The sequence below is a fragment of the Anabrus simplex genome, chromosome 7, assembly GCF_040414725.1.
Source record: "Anabrus simplex isolate iqAnaSimp1 chromosome 7, ASM4041472v1, whole genome shotgun sequence".
NCBI lineage: Eukaryota > Metazoa > Arthropoda > Insecta > Orthoptera > Tettigoniidae > Anabrus > Anabrus simplex.
This window is the reverse complement of record NC_090271.1, coordinates 11,683,585-11,700,973: the sequence shown is the minus strand read 5'-3', so window position 1 is coordinate 11,700,973 and position 17,389 is coordinate 11,683,585. Positions and strand designations below refer to the sequence as shown.

The 17,389-nt window shown below is 39.7% G+C and overlaps 1 protein-coding gene across 1 annotated transcript in view; it reads right to left on the bottom strand.

Moving 5' to 3' along the window:
* Positions 1-7,941: 7,941 nt before the first annotated feature.
* The window catches only part of SmB (small ribonucleoprotein particle protein SmB), a 172,337-nt gene continuing 162,889 nt past the window's right edge, over positions 7,942-17,389 (bottom strand). Inside the window, exon 6 of the mRNA XM_067150614.2 lies at positions 7,942-8,393. Within this exon, the coding sequence (XP_067006715.1) occupies positions 8,371-8,393 (23 nt within the window). The 3' untranslated portion in view covers positions 7,942-8,370. The remainder of the gene's footprint in view (positions 8,394-17,389) is intronic.

Sequence of the window (17,389 nt, the reverse complement as noted above, 5' to 3'; positions counted from 1 at the left end):
GAAGATTAAAAAATTAAAAAATAAAGGACTCTGCCAACATATTGGGTGCTTTTGTAGCTAATGTGCTATATTTTATTAGATTTGAGAATTAAAAACTACTTGTGGTCGATTGTTGTTTGGCTTGGCGTAACAGGTTGTAGATTTTCAAAGAGTTTGGCTGATCAAAAAGTTGCTGAACTGGAAGAAGTTTTCAAAGGAGTTTGACGAAGTTTTCAGAGGAAACTGACGAAAATTCCCCAGTAAAACTGAATGTAAAGTTTCGAGATTTTTAACTTGCATACCGATCATTAATGTTTGAAGCCAGCCCCGCGTTCTAACATGCCTGCCTCTCACCCGGTTCGATTACCGGCCAAACCAGGCATTTTTACCTGGATATGAAGGCTGGTTCCAGGTTCACTCATTCTACGATTACTTTTAATTGAGGAGCTATTATTAAATAGATGGTGGCCCAGGTCTAGAGAGCCAGGAATAACGGCCAAGAAGATCCGTCACACCAGCCATGCGCCACCTCTTAATCTGCACGCCTTCAAACTGAGCGCGGTCGCTTGGTAGGGCCACTAGGGCTGTAGTTTGGTTTGATTTAGGGGTCTTTGTAAGCTGATAAGTATACATATTTCATTTTTGTAATGTTTGGCCAAATTGCTGATGGTTCATTTGTGCCCGGATTTTCGGTCTTCCCGTGTTGTCCTTTTCTTTTCCGGGGTCCCTCCAAAAACGGAGAATCGAGGTTCCACTGTAGATGCTGTGACAGTTTATGTATGCCCATGTCATACCAGCTCTCCGCCATGCTGTTCAGGAAGTTGTGAACCTCATCTTTCACCTCGTCATCAGCCCTGAATCGCTTTCCAGCCAAATATTCTTTCAACTTAGGGAACAAGTGATAGACACTAGGCGCCAAATCAGGACTATAGGTAGAGCCCTGCGCGGATATACAAAATAATATCCGCAGACGCACTTCCTTCATTCGCACCCGTAAATGGTTATCTGCATCCACAAAATGGTTATCCGTGGATAATTTAAATATTTAACTACAATATATTAAACCCAAGGTATTGAAACAGATAGATCTGTTAACATAATAGGCCAGACACCTGGCACCAGAACCCCTACTGTTGCAGGTTTATGAGGGATTTTCTCGTGACAACAACCGACGTGTTGACCTTTGTTCCTTCCATCCATTAATTGCGGGCAGGACCTAACTGGCTCAGTTAAGCTTAGGTCAGATTTATGGCTTTATAGTTTCAAGGCTCTTTATATATCGCTATTCTCCCATACCAAAGCCGAGGGTCACCTAACCACAAGCAAAAACAAGAGTATACCTGAGTGAAAATCAATAAACGTCATTATTTAGAAATTATCAGCAAATTTATCCACACTGCCATACAGTTTGTATCCGCCAAGACACTAACTTCGCAGATATCCACATCCATGCCTCGAACTACAGAGTGGGTGGGGGATGATGTTCCACTGAAACTGTGGCAGGAGAGCAACGATTTCCCAGGCGATGTGCGGGCGAGCATTGTCATGGAGAATGTTTACACCCTTGCTCAACGTTCCTCTTTTCTGGTTCTGAATTGCCTGTCTGAGATTTTTCAGGGTCTCGCAGTACCTATTAGCGTTAATTGTGGCCCCAGCGGGCATAAAGTCGACCAACAACACCCCTTTTGATCCCAAAACAGTTATCATGACTTTACCGGCAGACTGTATTTGTTGGGATTTCCGCGGCTTTAGCAAAGAGGGATGCCACCACTAGCGTGATTGTTGCTTAGTCTCAGGTGTAAAGTGGAACGCCCAGATTCCGCCACCCGTGACATAGATACATATCCCAAGTCGTTCCATCTTAAGTGATGGGTCGGCGAACAAGGCTACTCCACCAGTTGCGGTCTCTGAACTTCTCTCCTTCTTCGATGCTTTCCAAAGTATGCCCTTTCTGTTGAATGTCAACCTTCAACCTTCACCATGTCCTAGTACCTGAGTCTTTGTCGCCCTCTTGGTATTTTGTCTTCAAGTTTTAGGTCATACATTTTTTTCGTTAATCTGTTATCTGCCATGCGTCGCATATGTCCATACCACCTCAGTCGCTGCGATGTTATTCTGTCCTGCAGTCTTACAACTTGAGCCTGCCTGCGGATTTCCTCACTACGGACTCTGCCCCTCCGTGTTTTACGGATCATGTTATGGACAAATCTCATTTCTGCTGCCTGGATTCTACTAACATCTTTATTTCTCATGGTCCATGTTTCGCAACCATAGGTCAGGATTGGTACGTAATAGGTTTCATATATGACTCTCTTACATTTTCTTGTTCCGTATTATATCTGTAACTATTTTGTAAAAGTTGCTACCTGCCTGAATTCTGTGGGAAATTTCCTTGTCTATAGAACCAGTATCAGAGATAACACTTCCAAGATATTTGAACTGATGGTTCATCTGTAGCTGTTTCCCCTCCATTTCAATATGTCCCACTGGTTGTCTGTATCTCTTCATGACCATAACCTCACTTTACTCTTGGCTGAAGATGAGTCCATATTCTTTAGCAGCTTCTGCCCAGGAATTTGTCCTTGAAGGTCTTCTTTGGAGTCTCCCCACAAGCATATATCGTCCGTGAATAAGATTACTTTCATTCTCTTACCCCCAATGGTTTGGTGAACTTTTCTCTGAATCTCGTTCATCACAGTGATGAAAAGAAGAGGAGACAAAACACCACCCTGTCTTAACCCAGATGTTATATCAAAGGTTTCAGTCATTCCTACAGGTGTTTTGACTTTACTTCGGGTATCTTCATACAAATTCTTGATCCTGTGTATCATGTCATCCTGTATTCCAATTTTCTTCAGTGTTTCCCACACCACTTCTCTATTCACTGCATCAAATGCTTTCTTGATATCCAGAAAGGCTAACCACAAATCTCGGTTGTGTTCATAGTATTTTTCCATTAACTGACGGACTGTAAAGATTAAATCAGTTGTTCATCTCCCGTTCCTGAATCCATACGGTTCTTCGAAGAGGTTCTCTTCAATAAGGGGTCTGATTTTACGCTCTAATTCTTTCATAAAGTTTACCAACTTGAGATGTTAAAGTGATGCCTCTATAGTTGAAACATTTCTTTCTATTTCCTTTCTTGAGCATTGGAATTATGATGCCTGTTTTCCAATCGACTGGCATGTCCCTTTCCAGATCTTACAAAAGAGTCTACAGATCCAATGTTTTCCAGAAATGCCCATAGCCTTGATCATTTCTCCGTTAATTTCATCAGCACCAGCTGATTTTCCAGTTTTGATGTATTTCCAGGCATATTCTACATCACTCCACGTTAAGTCTAACCTGTTGTCAGAGGCAGACTTGCATGAGATAGTACTGGTACTGTCTTTTAGTGTAGGCTGCATGCAATTCACATTTAGTAATTCATCAGAGTAAGTCCTCCAAGTCTCTTTGATCTTATCTTCAATGATCAGATTTTCACGATCAACTCTTAAGTATTTGGAGTGTTCTTTATCTTTTTTTCTATTTCTTATCATCCCATATAACATTTTCTTATTACCATTAACATCCTCTTTCAATTCATCACTCCACTTGTTCAACCACTTCTCTTGTTCTTCTGTAACAACCTTGTTTGCTTGTTTTTTAGCAAGACTGTATAGTTCCTTATTATGGTCAGTCTGGTCCTTGAACATGTTGTTCTTGTTCAGGACAGCAGTTCTTGTTCTGTCATTTCACCATGGAGTTTCCTTCCATCTTCTTGTGCCACTGGTTCACCCACATACCTTCTCAGTTATCATTACTAGATTTTCTTTCAGATCCTTCCATTCCTCCTCAACTGTTCTTTCAGCTGTCTTTAGCAGTACTGTTTTGATGTTTGATTGTCCTTCAGCTTCCAAGTCTTGAGTTTCTTTACCTGTGCAATTCTTAACTCTTTTAACTTGTTAAACTTGAAGTATCCAATGAGGAGTCTATGATCATTTTCCAGGGAGACACTAGGAATCACTTTTATGTCTAACGTCTATCTTGTAGTCGTTTCTCGATCAAAAAGTAGTCTATAAGAGATTCATTTTTTCCATCCCATCCATATATTGTGACATTATGGCTTTTTTGTTTTTGATACCATGAGTTCCCTATTACAAGGTTGTTCCTCAGACAGAGATCAAGGAGTCTAGTTCCTTCTGGGTTTCGTGGACCCCATCCATGTGCTCCTAGAATACTTTCGTACCCATCTCTCACAGTTCCTACTTGAGCATTCATATCCCCTATGATAATCGTTCCATCTCCTCTTATTCTCTCCTCTATGTCTTCTTCAAAATGTTCTTTTTCTTCATCTTCACAACCAGTCTGTGGTGCATAGCATTGAATGATGATGATGTTCTGTGAAGAATTCAATTTCAGCATTATGTGCAGAATCCGATCAGAAACATATTTTACTTCTACTACATGATCTTTCATTTGATGATCCATAACAACACCAACTCCATTTTTTTTCTCCTCCTGACGAGAATAGATGATATCCCTCTCAGAGTTCCTTCGATCCTTTTCCCTTCCACTTGGTTTCACGGAGACCCAGTATGTTTATGTACCTTATTTTCATTAAGTCTTCATATTCCTCTATTTTGCCAGTTAGTGTCAGAATGTTTAGCGTGGTAATTTTGATTACAGTCTCATATAGAGTTTTGTGGGTTCTCCTCTTCGGTTGTGATGGAGCATCGGGTATTGAACCGTCATTAATATTATTACCAATGAGGGAACTAGAGTCACTATTCTGGTGATTACAATATTTCCATCCGAGGCCTCGTTTAGTTTTCAAAGCAATTCCAAATTATTCAGAAGCTGACTTGCTGGGCCTATCACTTCCGAAGATTTCTCTGTCAGGGTTGTCTCATTTAGCCTTTAATAGTCCCTTATCAACCTGCAAGGTAGCAGGCCCTGAGTCAGATCTCAGATCAGGTATTGCCTCTTCCGCCAGATCCACCGTACCAGTGATTTTCACTTCCGCCTTCACTGCCGTTGACGTCTTCACCTGTATCCCTGGGCATGGGTTCCGTGTTATACCCCACAAGACTTGGTCCCCAACTGAATCAGCCATCCTATCACTCCGGCCTACTGAAGTGTAGGGTGCCCACCCCTGCAACGTGGACGTGTCAGACAGGAATTACTCAAGTGGAGGAATAGGGAAGGTGACCCTATCTCCCTTGAGCCGAGTTAATGGTTGTGTATGATGCCACAACCAAAGGCCGATGTCTTCAGGCCTTCTCTGAATGACTCGCTTAATCAGTTACGTGATGTTCTTTTCTAATCCACCCATGACAATCGAGTCCAAAAAGTTGTCCTGTTTGGCTGCAAAGCGTTGAAGAAATGCGTGGGAAGAAGCAAGTTGCTGGACGTGGTCTTCAGTCAGCATGCGTGGCACCCATCTTGCACACACCTTCAGGTATTTCAACTTTTCCGTTAAAATTCTGTGAGCGGTGCTTCGGGAAACTTCAGGAACCAAAGTGCAAAGATTATCCAGGGTGATCCGCCGATCTTCATGCACGATTTTCTCAACCTTCACAACTGTCTCAACGGAAATTGATGGTCTCGCGCTCCTTTGTTAGTCGTGAATTTCAGTCCGACTGGCTGCAAACTCTAAACCACTTATGAACATTTATGACATCCAGCACGACTCACCATACACTTGTGTCAATTGGCGATGGATTTGAATCGGTTCGACACGACTGTCTATAAGACTCATTTCAATAATTTAACCACAACTCAACTTCAACTACGGTTATTTTATCAAGAGTTCCCCCGATAAATATACATTAAGAAAATCTTGTATTTCTCCAATTTATCTTCAAGTTTAATAAAATGTACACGTCTCCAACATGAGGAAGAACTTTATCGCCGTTTTTAATTCGTCACTTGAACACTGACTTGTTGAATTTTTAACCAACATGAATGAACTTTATTTCATCATCATAATTATATGTTTTAATCTTCGTGCCATTTTATCATATCTTTTAGCTTTTGTATCATCATAACATCAATGTATTTTAATTGTCTTGCCATTTTGTCAAATTTTAGCTGAAGATGTTCCATAATCGGAACGAAACATGTACTAGAGATTATATGGTTTATGTTATGTAATTAATAAACCTATTATATAGAAATTGACAAGTATTGGAAGGTGGGAACCTACTCATAACTTAACCTTAGTTTATACAATGAAGTTCGTAAATTGTACTGTCTTTTGCTTTTGCCGACATGTACCATATTTACTCGCGTATTAGACCCCCCCACCCCCACCTTTTCCCCACTTGTATAGTCAATACAAGTGGGAGGAGGGTCCAATATGCAATAACCTCAAATTTTGTGCAGTAACATAACCACTAGGCTATAAATTATATAAGTAAACATTATACACTACTCTTCAACAAACTTATGAATGTATTCTCAGTTTTGCAGCTATTTTTGTTGGAAGGCAGTATTTCTAAATTTGAAAAGACAATAAATGGTGAACACATGACTTTTAGGCTTACATGTAACAACAGTCAGATTTAGTTATTTTATCATGTCATTCATTTCATCTCATTAACTCCTCTGAGAAGGTTGGCATCAGGAAGTGCATCCAGTCGTACAAACTCGCTAAGAAGACTCGTCTCACTTCACAATCAACCCTGAAGAGAGAAGGGATAAGGGTATCTTCTTATTGTATTATGAAATATTAATCAAAAGAACTTAATGGCCAGTCATTTGTATCTGTTAGTTGAACAGTAGGCTCACCACACAGTAAATATGATCACTCCTTTTGTGCCTTAATTTGAATTATCATCGTCTTGTGCCACCAACTTCCCTGCTACTGGCGTGTCATCATTCCGACTATAGAGTCCAAACTGTGTGAAGCTATTCACAAAGGATTTTGTAACTACAAAACACGGATGCACCGCATGTCTTTGATGCGTTTACATTGCGCAGGATGTATGGATGAAACTATTTAAAAAATTGTCATCGGAGCTGAGTAAGGCTTGTACTCGCTTCGAAGCGGAATCATTGTTCTCTGATGAATTACGCTGGGGGTGGGGGGAGGGGTCTTGTACGTGCGATTAATTTTTTCAGGTGCTTTGTTTAAAAAACCAAGGAGGGGGGTTTTCTAATACACGAGTAAATGTGGTTTTTCAGCTGAATGAACAAAGACAAGTATGAAGAAGAAGGCAGTTTTGTAAAATAATGAAGAGTCTACCATGGATCCAAAAAGTCAAAAAAAGGACCTGGAGAAAGCCCAGATATTTATATCAGAAATATTAGACAGAAATCTGTGCCGTAAAAAAGTAAAACAAGTTCCAAGGAGACCAGAAACCAAGTAGACAGAAGACGGAGAAAAATGAAAGCCATATGGAAGGCCAGAAAAGTGTATCATAAAAGCACTGCGTGATCCAACAGGGTTTGTACGCAAATAATAAAAATAATATGTATTTTTAACTTCACAATCAAAATTACTGCCGATGTTAGCATGCCGATTAACATAAAACAGAAATGCTACTAAAATAACGAGCTGTTATATCTGAAAGTCTGCTATTGACATGCCTGTTGTCTTTGGAAGTCAGTGTTAAACCTCTTGGCAGCTTATGACTGTTATCAAGGTTTTCTCTTCGAAAAAGTTTGCATCATCATGTGCGTACTTGTGTCATATGACACCTGCTTCAAAACCAGGTTTTCCTTGTCAAGTTTCAGGGGTAGGTGGAGAAGACAAGAGGAATGGACTGCCCTACAGGAATGTGCTTGTACCATAAAGGACATGGGACGAAGTGATGAGGAGAATAGACCGGCCGAACTGTTTATGAAGGTGCCACTGGACAACAGTCATATCATGACCACTGAAAAGGAAAACAAGTTTGCTGCACAAAAAGAAACTTACTAACCAGACCAGATCCAACATACAAGTCTGGAAACTGTAATGGAAAGATCAAAATGGAATTAAACTAGACAACAGAATGATTCCTGTTTTAACATTTCTCCAAATTGACAATATTTTTTTACATAAAAACCACTAGAATGCAATGAATACACTTTTGATAAGTCTATTATATTATTTCAATCTCTTCCACTCAAACATTTAAAAAATAATTAAAAATAAGAAATTGACACAATCAGATAACAGCAGTACAGATGAAAATACAAATCCTACACATTTCAGAAGAAACTATTTCGAGATATATTGCTGAAAGTAATTAAAAGTGTCAGACATCATTCTCTTCATAATCGGTGAAGAAAAAAGGAGATGACACTTTCTTTGTCATACTACATCACTTAAGAATGTCTTGCAATTTCGTTCACGTCCAGGTAACTCCATCTCAGAGCTCCCAATGTACATAACACGCAGTAAAGTAACCACAAACTAGTGGCTTAGTACGGTGGTCGAGGAGGACCTGAAAATAAAGAGAAAAGGACATTAAGAACTCAAATCTTATCATTTAGAATTAAAAAAAGAACACTAACTTTCATATAGACCAACCAAAGACACTAAATTCTGCCCACTATATCTCATCCAGCTCCTGCCGGGTTCGGATGTTAACACATCTTCTCTAGCCAACCACCAATGTTCCTAATTAACCGTGTTCCAATCCAGGTTTCTTCTAATTATACTATTCTTGACGATGACGATGATGATGATGATTGTTGTTTAAAGGGGCCTAACATCTAGGTCATCGGCCCCTAATGGTACGAAATGTAATGGCAAATTAAAAGTTCAAAATCATCCACTGACGAAAATAAAAATAGTCATGAAGAATGAATGGATGGATATGAATTTAAAACAATCAGTGGATCCGACCCAAAAAAACTATCATAAAAATAGTACTACTGACCAAGAGACCACTTCTAAAGCACAATCCTGAATTGAAGATGCTTATTGTCAAAAGGGGTCCAAATCCAGGTCAACGGCCCCTCGTAATGGTACTTATCGCTAGTAAAGTAGAACCATGGTATTTGTCATGTTGGGGGCATTAATCAAAAGTAGCATATACTCACGGTATTCCACACATGATGGTACTACTCACAAGTATTGTATGTTGCACAGGTAACGCAGACCTATGGTGTTCCTCACCTACGTGTACTAATCACGGACACCGGTATTCCCGTGGGGTTCCTCTATGATGGGTAATAATCACAGGCAATGCAGACCTATGGTGTCGCTCATATAGTGGTACTAATCACAGGCAACGCCCAGACCCGTGGTGATCCTTACAATGATACTAATCACGGGTACTGGAAACCCACAGTGACAGCTTGCATCTGGGAGATAGTGAGTTCGAACCCAACTGTCAGACAGCCGTGAAGATGGATTTCCATAGTCTCCCATTTTCACACCAGGCAAATGCTGAGGCTGTACTGTAGTTTAGGCTAGGGCTGCCTCCTTTCCACTTCTAGCCCTTTCCTACCCCAGCGTCACCATAAGACCTATCTGTGTCAGTGCGACGTAAAGCAAATTTAAAAAAACTCGGTACACAGCAGTAATCCCCATCTATCCACCTGAATGACTGCCTAAATGCAGATCAGTATTGATTGATTGATTGATTTAGTGGCAACAGAAGTCACAAAGCACATCACAACAAACAATGGTCAATGTAATGTTGATCAATGTTATGAGCTTTTGATATTGTAGGCTTTCACATTTAGTTTTCGACTGTCTGATATAAGGGCGTCTTACAAAATTATTTTTAGCGTAGACTGTAGTTCCTTATTCTCCGACTTTACATACCGATTTTAATTAAATTCTGCTTACCCATTTTCTTGTGACTCGACGCTGACCTGGACTTAGCAACAAAAATTCTAATTCATGAATATCTCTGTTATAGTTGGTACGGTAAAAAATGTGTAAGACATAAATGATTGGAAATTTAATACTATATGCCTTTAGTTATGCAGTATTTGTCGATAGGATCACTAAAAGCACAAATATTTGAGAATTAAATTTTAGGCCTTCCCCTAAACTACCATTTCACTCAGCGTGAATATCATCATTTATGGCCTAGATTGTAGCAACTTATTCTCTGACGCTGCATACGATTTTCATTAATATAGGACCACTAATAACAAATATTTGAGAATTGAATTTTAGGCCTTCCCCTAAACCACCATTCCTCTCAGCGCGAATAAGATTATTTATGGGCTAGATTGTAGCGACTTATTCCCGGACTTTACATACCAATTTTCATTAAATTCTCTTCAGCCGTTTCCTCGTGATAAGTGTACATACATACAGACAGACACAAATTACGGAAAATTAAGAAGTGCATTTCCTTGTTACTATGGACACAATCGATAAAGAAATATCACCTTTTTCAAATTCTGAACAATGTACAGACAAAACTCTTATTTTATATATATATATATATAGATAAATAAATAGTTTGAGAATTTCACGAGAAGGAATTATAAAATTTACTTTGTTTAATTTACGTTTAAAACCTACTCTGAAATCACAAATGATAATAGATGGGTCTTTAGTATTTCGTTTAAGTGGAATATTAACTTACTTTCAACATGTTTTACTGTTTTACATCAAGAAAAACATGATGGACATAACTGGTTGAAAACATTATTTATTTGGATTTTATACGATCAACATAATTTCTGATATTTTGTTATAGGAATTGGAATATATTCTCCAATAAATATCCTTGATCTTTACAGTTCAGAAATATAATAGGGTAACTTTTTATAGATTGAATAAATGGAAGAAAGTTATATCTATTATTTCGCCTTGCGATCCTCCCTCTCCATACCCTCTCCTAAGGACTAGGCACCCCTTAGAAAGATCTCATGCTCTTTGAAATAAATTTTTCCTGGTACAGTATATTTGTAAATATTATATACTTGTATACAACGTGCGTTCCATAGACAGACATGCCAACTTTCAAAAGTAAAAATCAGGAGAAATTTCGCAGCGAACCGCGACGTATTACGACACATCACTGATGACAGTACATGTACTAATTAATTATAATTCAATACATTAACAATTCTATTTGCTCAAATATATGTTTTCCATCATTTACATGTGGATACTAAATACTGGACATACCTGAACAGTAGGAACATGTGACTTCTCATCCTTCAACATTGTGATCACATTACGACTAATTGTTCAACACACCAGTAGCTGACTTAAGTAAATTTTTGCTCAAAGCACTTGCCTTGCTGAACTGATTTCAAAGGTTAAAAGTTTCTCCAAAGTTTGTTCAAACAGCAAGGATCTGAACTGTGTTTGTCTTTGTGACTCTGCTAAAAATCCTTTCACATTCTGCATTGCTATGTGGAATTAATAAAATAGCAAGCATCACCTTAGAGGGTCTGCCATATTTAACTACACCATCAGCTGATTTCATCTGACCTACCAATGCCCATTGATCATCAGTTCTTCCTTTTGCCAGGTCTGTTTCTTTGAGCTGAAAGTTACAGAACTGGGAGTGCAGATTATCAGTTTCTTTATCCAAATGTTCCGTTTCACTAGTCAAAATGTTCGGACACTTGTTTATGAAAAATCTAAGGCTAGAAAATGATGCCTTACATATAGCAGAAATATTTGCAACTTCTGCATTAATTAAAACTTCATCTTTGAATGGAAATTAGTGTACCATGTAGTCACACGATGAAGAGAAACACTTTCTAAAAGAATATGCACTTTTCCTCAGACTTCAGGGTGTTCACTAAAAAAAAAAAACACCCCGCAGAGTTCCCTATCATCAGATCACAATCATCCTTTTAATTTGCTGCAGTATGATAATCTACGTCAAGGAGAGAGGAGGATCTTTTAATAACGTCTGGTTTCACAAAACTTGCCATCACATTCTTCAATAGTTCCTCCAAAACTGACCCAGTAAGTGGATGTGCGGCATACTTGACTGAAGAGCTAAGTTTGGATTCTCAAAGATATCCATAAAACTTGAGAGAACAAGGCAAAAAGATTTATGTAAATTTGATGAAAGGAACATGAAAAGTCGTTCTTCATGTGACAATGCATGGCTCTTAGTGTCATAAGTAGTTTCAATTTTTTAGTGAAACTGATGACTGTCTTTTCCTTTTAACTGAGGAGTGGGATGAAATGTTATGACAATCCTTCACCTTTTCAGACAAACAAGACACATCTGCACTTAAACTGTGCTTACGAATTTTGTAAGTCTTCAAAGTTCCCATCTAACAATCCTTACTCACAATTTCACTCCTGAATAAAGTAACCAAATGGTCCCACAGCAGCAAAATACTATCAACATCTTAGTGATAATCATCGAGTAGGCAAATACTTCAGAATTTTCCTGATCTCTGTGCTGTGTAAAGTCTGAAACTCTCTGAACTTTTCTTTCCTCTTTGCACACCTTACCAGACAATAAAATATATCAATTATACTTTCATCTACATTTACGGGCAAGCATGCCGCACCCTTCTAGGCAGCAAGATTAATTAGGTGACAAGAGCAGCCTATGATGATTATGTTACTATTTTCCCGATCCAAACATCCTGCCACACCATTCTTTAATCCTACCATTACTGGAGCATTATCAGCACCAAGAGCTAGGCAGGTTTTTAATGGAATGCAGAATTCCCGAAAAGTTGAGAGCAAAAGATTGGCAATGTTAGCTCCAGTAGCATCCCCTTCTAAATTAGGCACAGAGAGTAGACAACTCTGAATTTCATTGAGTTCAGGCCTAAAAAATGTTAAAACAATAGGATATACCTTCAAGTCGCTTTTATTGCTACCATCAGTAGCAACAGAAAATGCATTCACCTGCAAATGTGATACAATTTTCGCCCTTTCTTCCATGCACATTTCTGTTATGATAGCCGCTGTTTTCGTTCTAGCACACCCATATCGTTTAGCGATTTCCAAATCAGGAAACATTTTGCGAAACAAAGGTAGTGCGTGATCGGCACAATTTACAGGCAGGTTATTTTCTACTATTAATGACGTAAATAACGTCACGGCATTCGTCACAGGATTTACATCTTGGTTTTTACATGAAAAGTTCAGTTTCTGGTTTCTTTCTACACACTGAACATCTCTCCTTATGATTTTTCGTTTGCATGTACTTGAGTATATCGCATTTCCCGCCATGTGCAACTGCAAAATCAAACCTACATATAGTACAGAATGTGAACGTTGATCCCTTTCTGTATTCACTTGAACGTTGATCCCTTTCTGTATTCACTCGGAATCTCTTCCCTATAAGCACTTTTAAACACTGCATCATATTTCTCTTTTTTTTGGACATTTTGGCCAAATATCAAGGCACAACACGAGCACTTCTGCAGGTCTTGCCCCGGGTAGAAAGACTATGTTTCTGAGGTTAGGTTACTCCAACGAGAATGTTACTCGCTTGACTCGCTTGCAAAGAGAATGACTGTATTATAGACCAAAGAGCAGCACATGACTGGCCACCGTGCCCGTACTGCCATCTGGTATCATTAATAGAACTACTATCGACCAGCCATACTCAGCCATATATCGATAGAACGAGGAAATCCGCAGGAGTTTAAAATAATACGAAAATTACGGACATTGCTCTGAAAACCGGGAGATCGGACCCAGCGATCGGGAGATACAATAAAAAATCGGGAGACTTGGCACATCTGCATAAATAATGCGACCAATTTTTTCTGATGCAACTGTACAAAGCAGCATGTTCTAACCTGCTGGGCTAGGTGGAGGGGGGTGTTAGCTTCAAACGCTCTTTGTCTCATTTGGCAGCGAGCTACCGGAGAGTAAGGACGTGCGTTTCCGTCAAGCCCGTTTTGAGTTCATGTAACACGGCACAATGGATCGTTCTGTAGAGCAAAGGTACGCTATCAAATTTTGCATTAAACTTGGGAAGTCCGCCACCGAAACGTTTCCATTACTTCAGCAGGCCTTTGGGACTGATTGCTTGTCCAAATCACAAGTTTTCCGATGGCACAAGTCATTCATGGACGACCGAGAGGAGATCACCAACGAACCTTGCAGTGAATGGCCATCAACCTCACAAGTCGACGAAAATGTGACGCGTGTGCGCGATTCTTTGAACTCTGACAGACGGCTGAGCCTTCAATTGATAGCACAAACTATAAACATGGCAAAAACAACTGTTTTCCGCATTGTGACCGAAAAGGAGGGTCCCGCGCTGCCGAAGCGACATCAAGGACACGTGGAAAGTTCATAACGACAACGCGCCGAGTCACAGCGCCTTCATTGTCAACGACTTCCTGGCCAGGTTCCCCAGCCTTCCCACAGTCCTGACCTGGCTCCCGCTGACTTTTTTTTGTTTCCTCGGTTAAAAGGAGTCATGAAAGGAAAACAATGGGTCACGATTGAAAGAATCCAGGCGCATGTTACATCAGCTCAAAAGGACATTCTGGAAAAGGCCTTCCAGGAATGGAAACACCGCCTCCAGAAGTGTATCGACGCAAGAGGGTACTATTTTGAAGATTTTTGATTATTTGTACGAATATGTTCAATAAATAATTTTTTATAAATTTAGTCGCATTATTTATGGAACGCACCTTGTATATGTATCTAACTTGCTGCCATACGCCAATAATAATAATAATAATAATTGTACCGGGCGGTACACCTCTACACCGTTTATTTAAAAGTTGCGCCAGTTGAAACTCCTCTTCTGGAGGAAGGTTGAACTTTATCTATTCTATTAATTCTCTACTTTCTCAGAAGATGTCACCACGTGGAAAATTTTGAGTTTTTGAACTGTGTCACTTTTGATGTGTTTTTGTTTAGCTTGAAGTAAGAAGTGTGAACTTTCTCTTCTAGAGGACACTACTGAAGATCAACAATAGTGCAACCTAGTGCGGAGTCAAAGAACTATTTTGTTGAAGAAATTTTTATTTCAAATGTTTGTTCTTTGCTAAATTTCTTTCTGTTATTGTTTAAGTTGGCTGTATACCCCTCTCTTTCCCCTTGTTTTGCATGTAGCCAATCCCGAATTTCTTAAATTAATTTCTATCCAATCAGATGTATCTTCCCCCAACTTGAATCGATTGCGGGGTCCTATCCAATAAAAACATTGTGGGCGGGTGTTTTCATTCCCCTAACGCCTAGAAACTTCCGCGAGAGTATATAAACTGCTGATTTTAGGGTCTCCGGGCCACTTCTGTTCCATCTTTCAGTGTATTAAGTACATAGCAGGAGGCGGGAAGCGCCTCTTTCTTCTTCAGCCGTTCAACACCAGGTAATGGCCTATTAATAACTTCTTTTCTTGCTAGGTTGGCAGTTTAACACTCGCGGCGGGTTCGAAGCATTTCCATCATGTAACCTTTTCCTAAAATGTAATTACTCTTTTCATCTTTTTCTTGTAAAGCTACATATTGGGATAGAGAGTGCTACCCTCTCGAGCTCCCACTCACATTTGTTTTGAGGTGAACTTATTTTCTCAAACTATTCTTCGTTTATGTAATGTAAAGTGTTCTTCTCTAAGTCACCTCTGTAGTATGGGATTAGCCCTTGCGTTAGTGGCCCAGAGCCAGATTAGGTTTTAAAAACAAAGTGTATTAGGAGTGCAAGTTCGCCTCCTCTCAAATTGTTATTTTAGAGGTCATGTAATCAACCTTCTTTTCATGTAATAGACCTCAGTAGGTTGGGTATTTTACCCCTGTGAATACGTCCTTAGAGGACAGCTTGAAGGTAGAGTTTGGTGTGGCCTTGTGATAGGCTTACAATTTTGAGAGCGGATCGCTCTTTGAAATTTGTTTCTGTATGCCTCGTGCAGGCTTTATGTGTAATGTTTGGAGCCAGTGCTCCTGGGCATGAATGGGGCTTTCTGCCCCTTGGCTAAAATTTTTTTGGAGTAAGGCGGGGCTGATGGCCCAAGAGTTATGAAGTACGGGCACTGAGCCCGAATCCAGTAATATTGTACCTACATTTTTGCTACTCTGTACCTGTTATGATTGTTATCTCTTGTTTTTGAAAAGAAAATATAACCTAGTTAAATTTTAAATTAATTTTACATTGCACGTTAAATTCGTAGCTTGAAACCCATTCACACCCGCACCTTCTTTCACCTCTACCTACCACGGATATCTCCGTAACAAGTGGTAGCAGAGCGTGGTTGAATGGGTCTCAATTTAGCCCCTTTTGACGGCTAAACATTGCTTTAATTCGAACTCTAACAATTTTCTCAGTTGCTGGAATTTTTTGAGTTTTTTTTAAAATTGTTCTGTCATCATGTCCGGCCCTCGCGATGTTCTCCTCCTTAACTATTTGCGCAAAGAGGAGTTGATATACGAGTTAACTATCAGAAACGTTCAATCTGGAGGCACGGTTGCAATAGACACTAACAAGCTTAGAGAGTCCCTTGATTTGCCCATTTCCATCCCCAATTTGGGAGAGAAAGAAATTGACGACTCTCTTTCCACGATCACGGAGAATATTACTGGGCTAGCTTCCGTAGTTAGTTTTTTTGATGAAAATGATCCGTCTCCTAACCAAATTAAGCGTGTGCAAGGCAGATTATATCACTTTTCAAATAGAGTTAATGATCTGTTGTCTCTGAAGGTGAATGACGTTCAGAGGAAGCAAGCTAATACGCTCCTTGAAACTATCTCTGAATTGTCTAGTAAAGTCACTCAATTGTTAACTGGGGAAGTTCCTCCCAAATCTGATCAGCCCACCATAGTGAATGTAAGTAGTGAGGAAGAACCTGCTAAGGGAGAAGGCAATAGGATAACCGTTGCTGCTCAAACTATCTCTGCCCCATTGGACAACGAGTCTGAACGCCGCACATCGTTGAACAATGTACGTGCTGAATTAACTTCCTTGCCATTGAAACCTTTACCTACTATGTCGCCCGGGTTTAGCAGCTTGCCTCATCCATTGGCAATGTTGCTCAGAGGTATATCCAAGTTTTCCGTTAATACCACCAGTGACGAAATTTCATTTTTAAGATTTCTAGTGGAATTTCAGGATCATGCCCTTGTGTTTTCTCTTTCCCCATGTCAAATTTTGCAAATTATCTATCCTTATGCTATTGGGGTTCTCTCAGATAAAATAGTAAGAGCCATAGCTGAACAGTCATCTATCGAAGATTTCCATGCACATCTGCTTGCAAATTTTATTCCTGCCCGCGCGAGGTCATCTCTTATTCAGAAATACTATTATCGGGTACAGCGCTTGGATGAAAACCTGGCAGACTTCATCCAAGATATTAAGTTTTATACTAGGGTGTTTGCTCTCCACTTCCCTGAGGATCAGATCGTGCAAGCTATTATCGAAGGGATTTCACCACCCTACAGGTCATATTTGTGTTTCGCGGCGTGCCCGCAAACCTTCTCTGAACTGGAAGCATTAGCCGTCTCTGCGGAAGGAGTTAGGTATGCCGATTCCTTGCGTGTGGCAAAAGAACCCCCGCCTTCTTTTAGTAATACTCGGCTTCCACCTCGC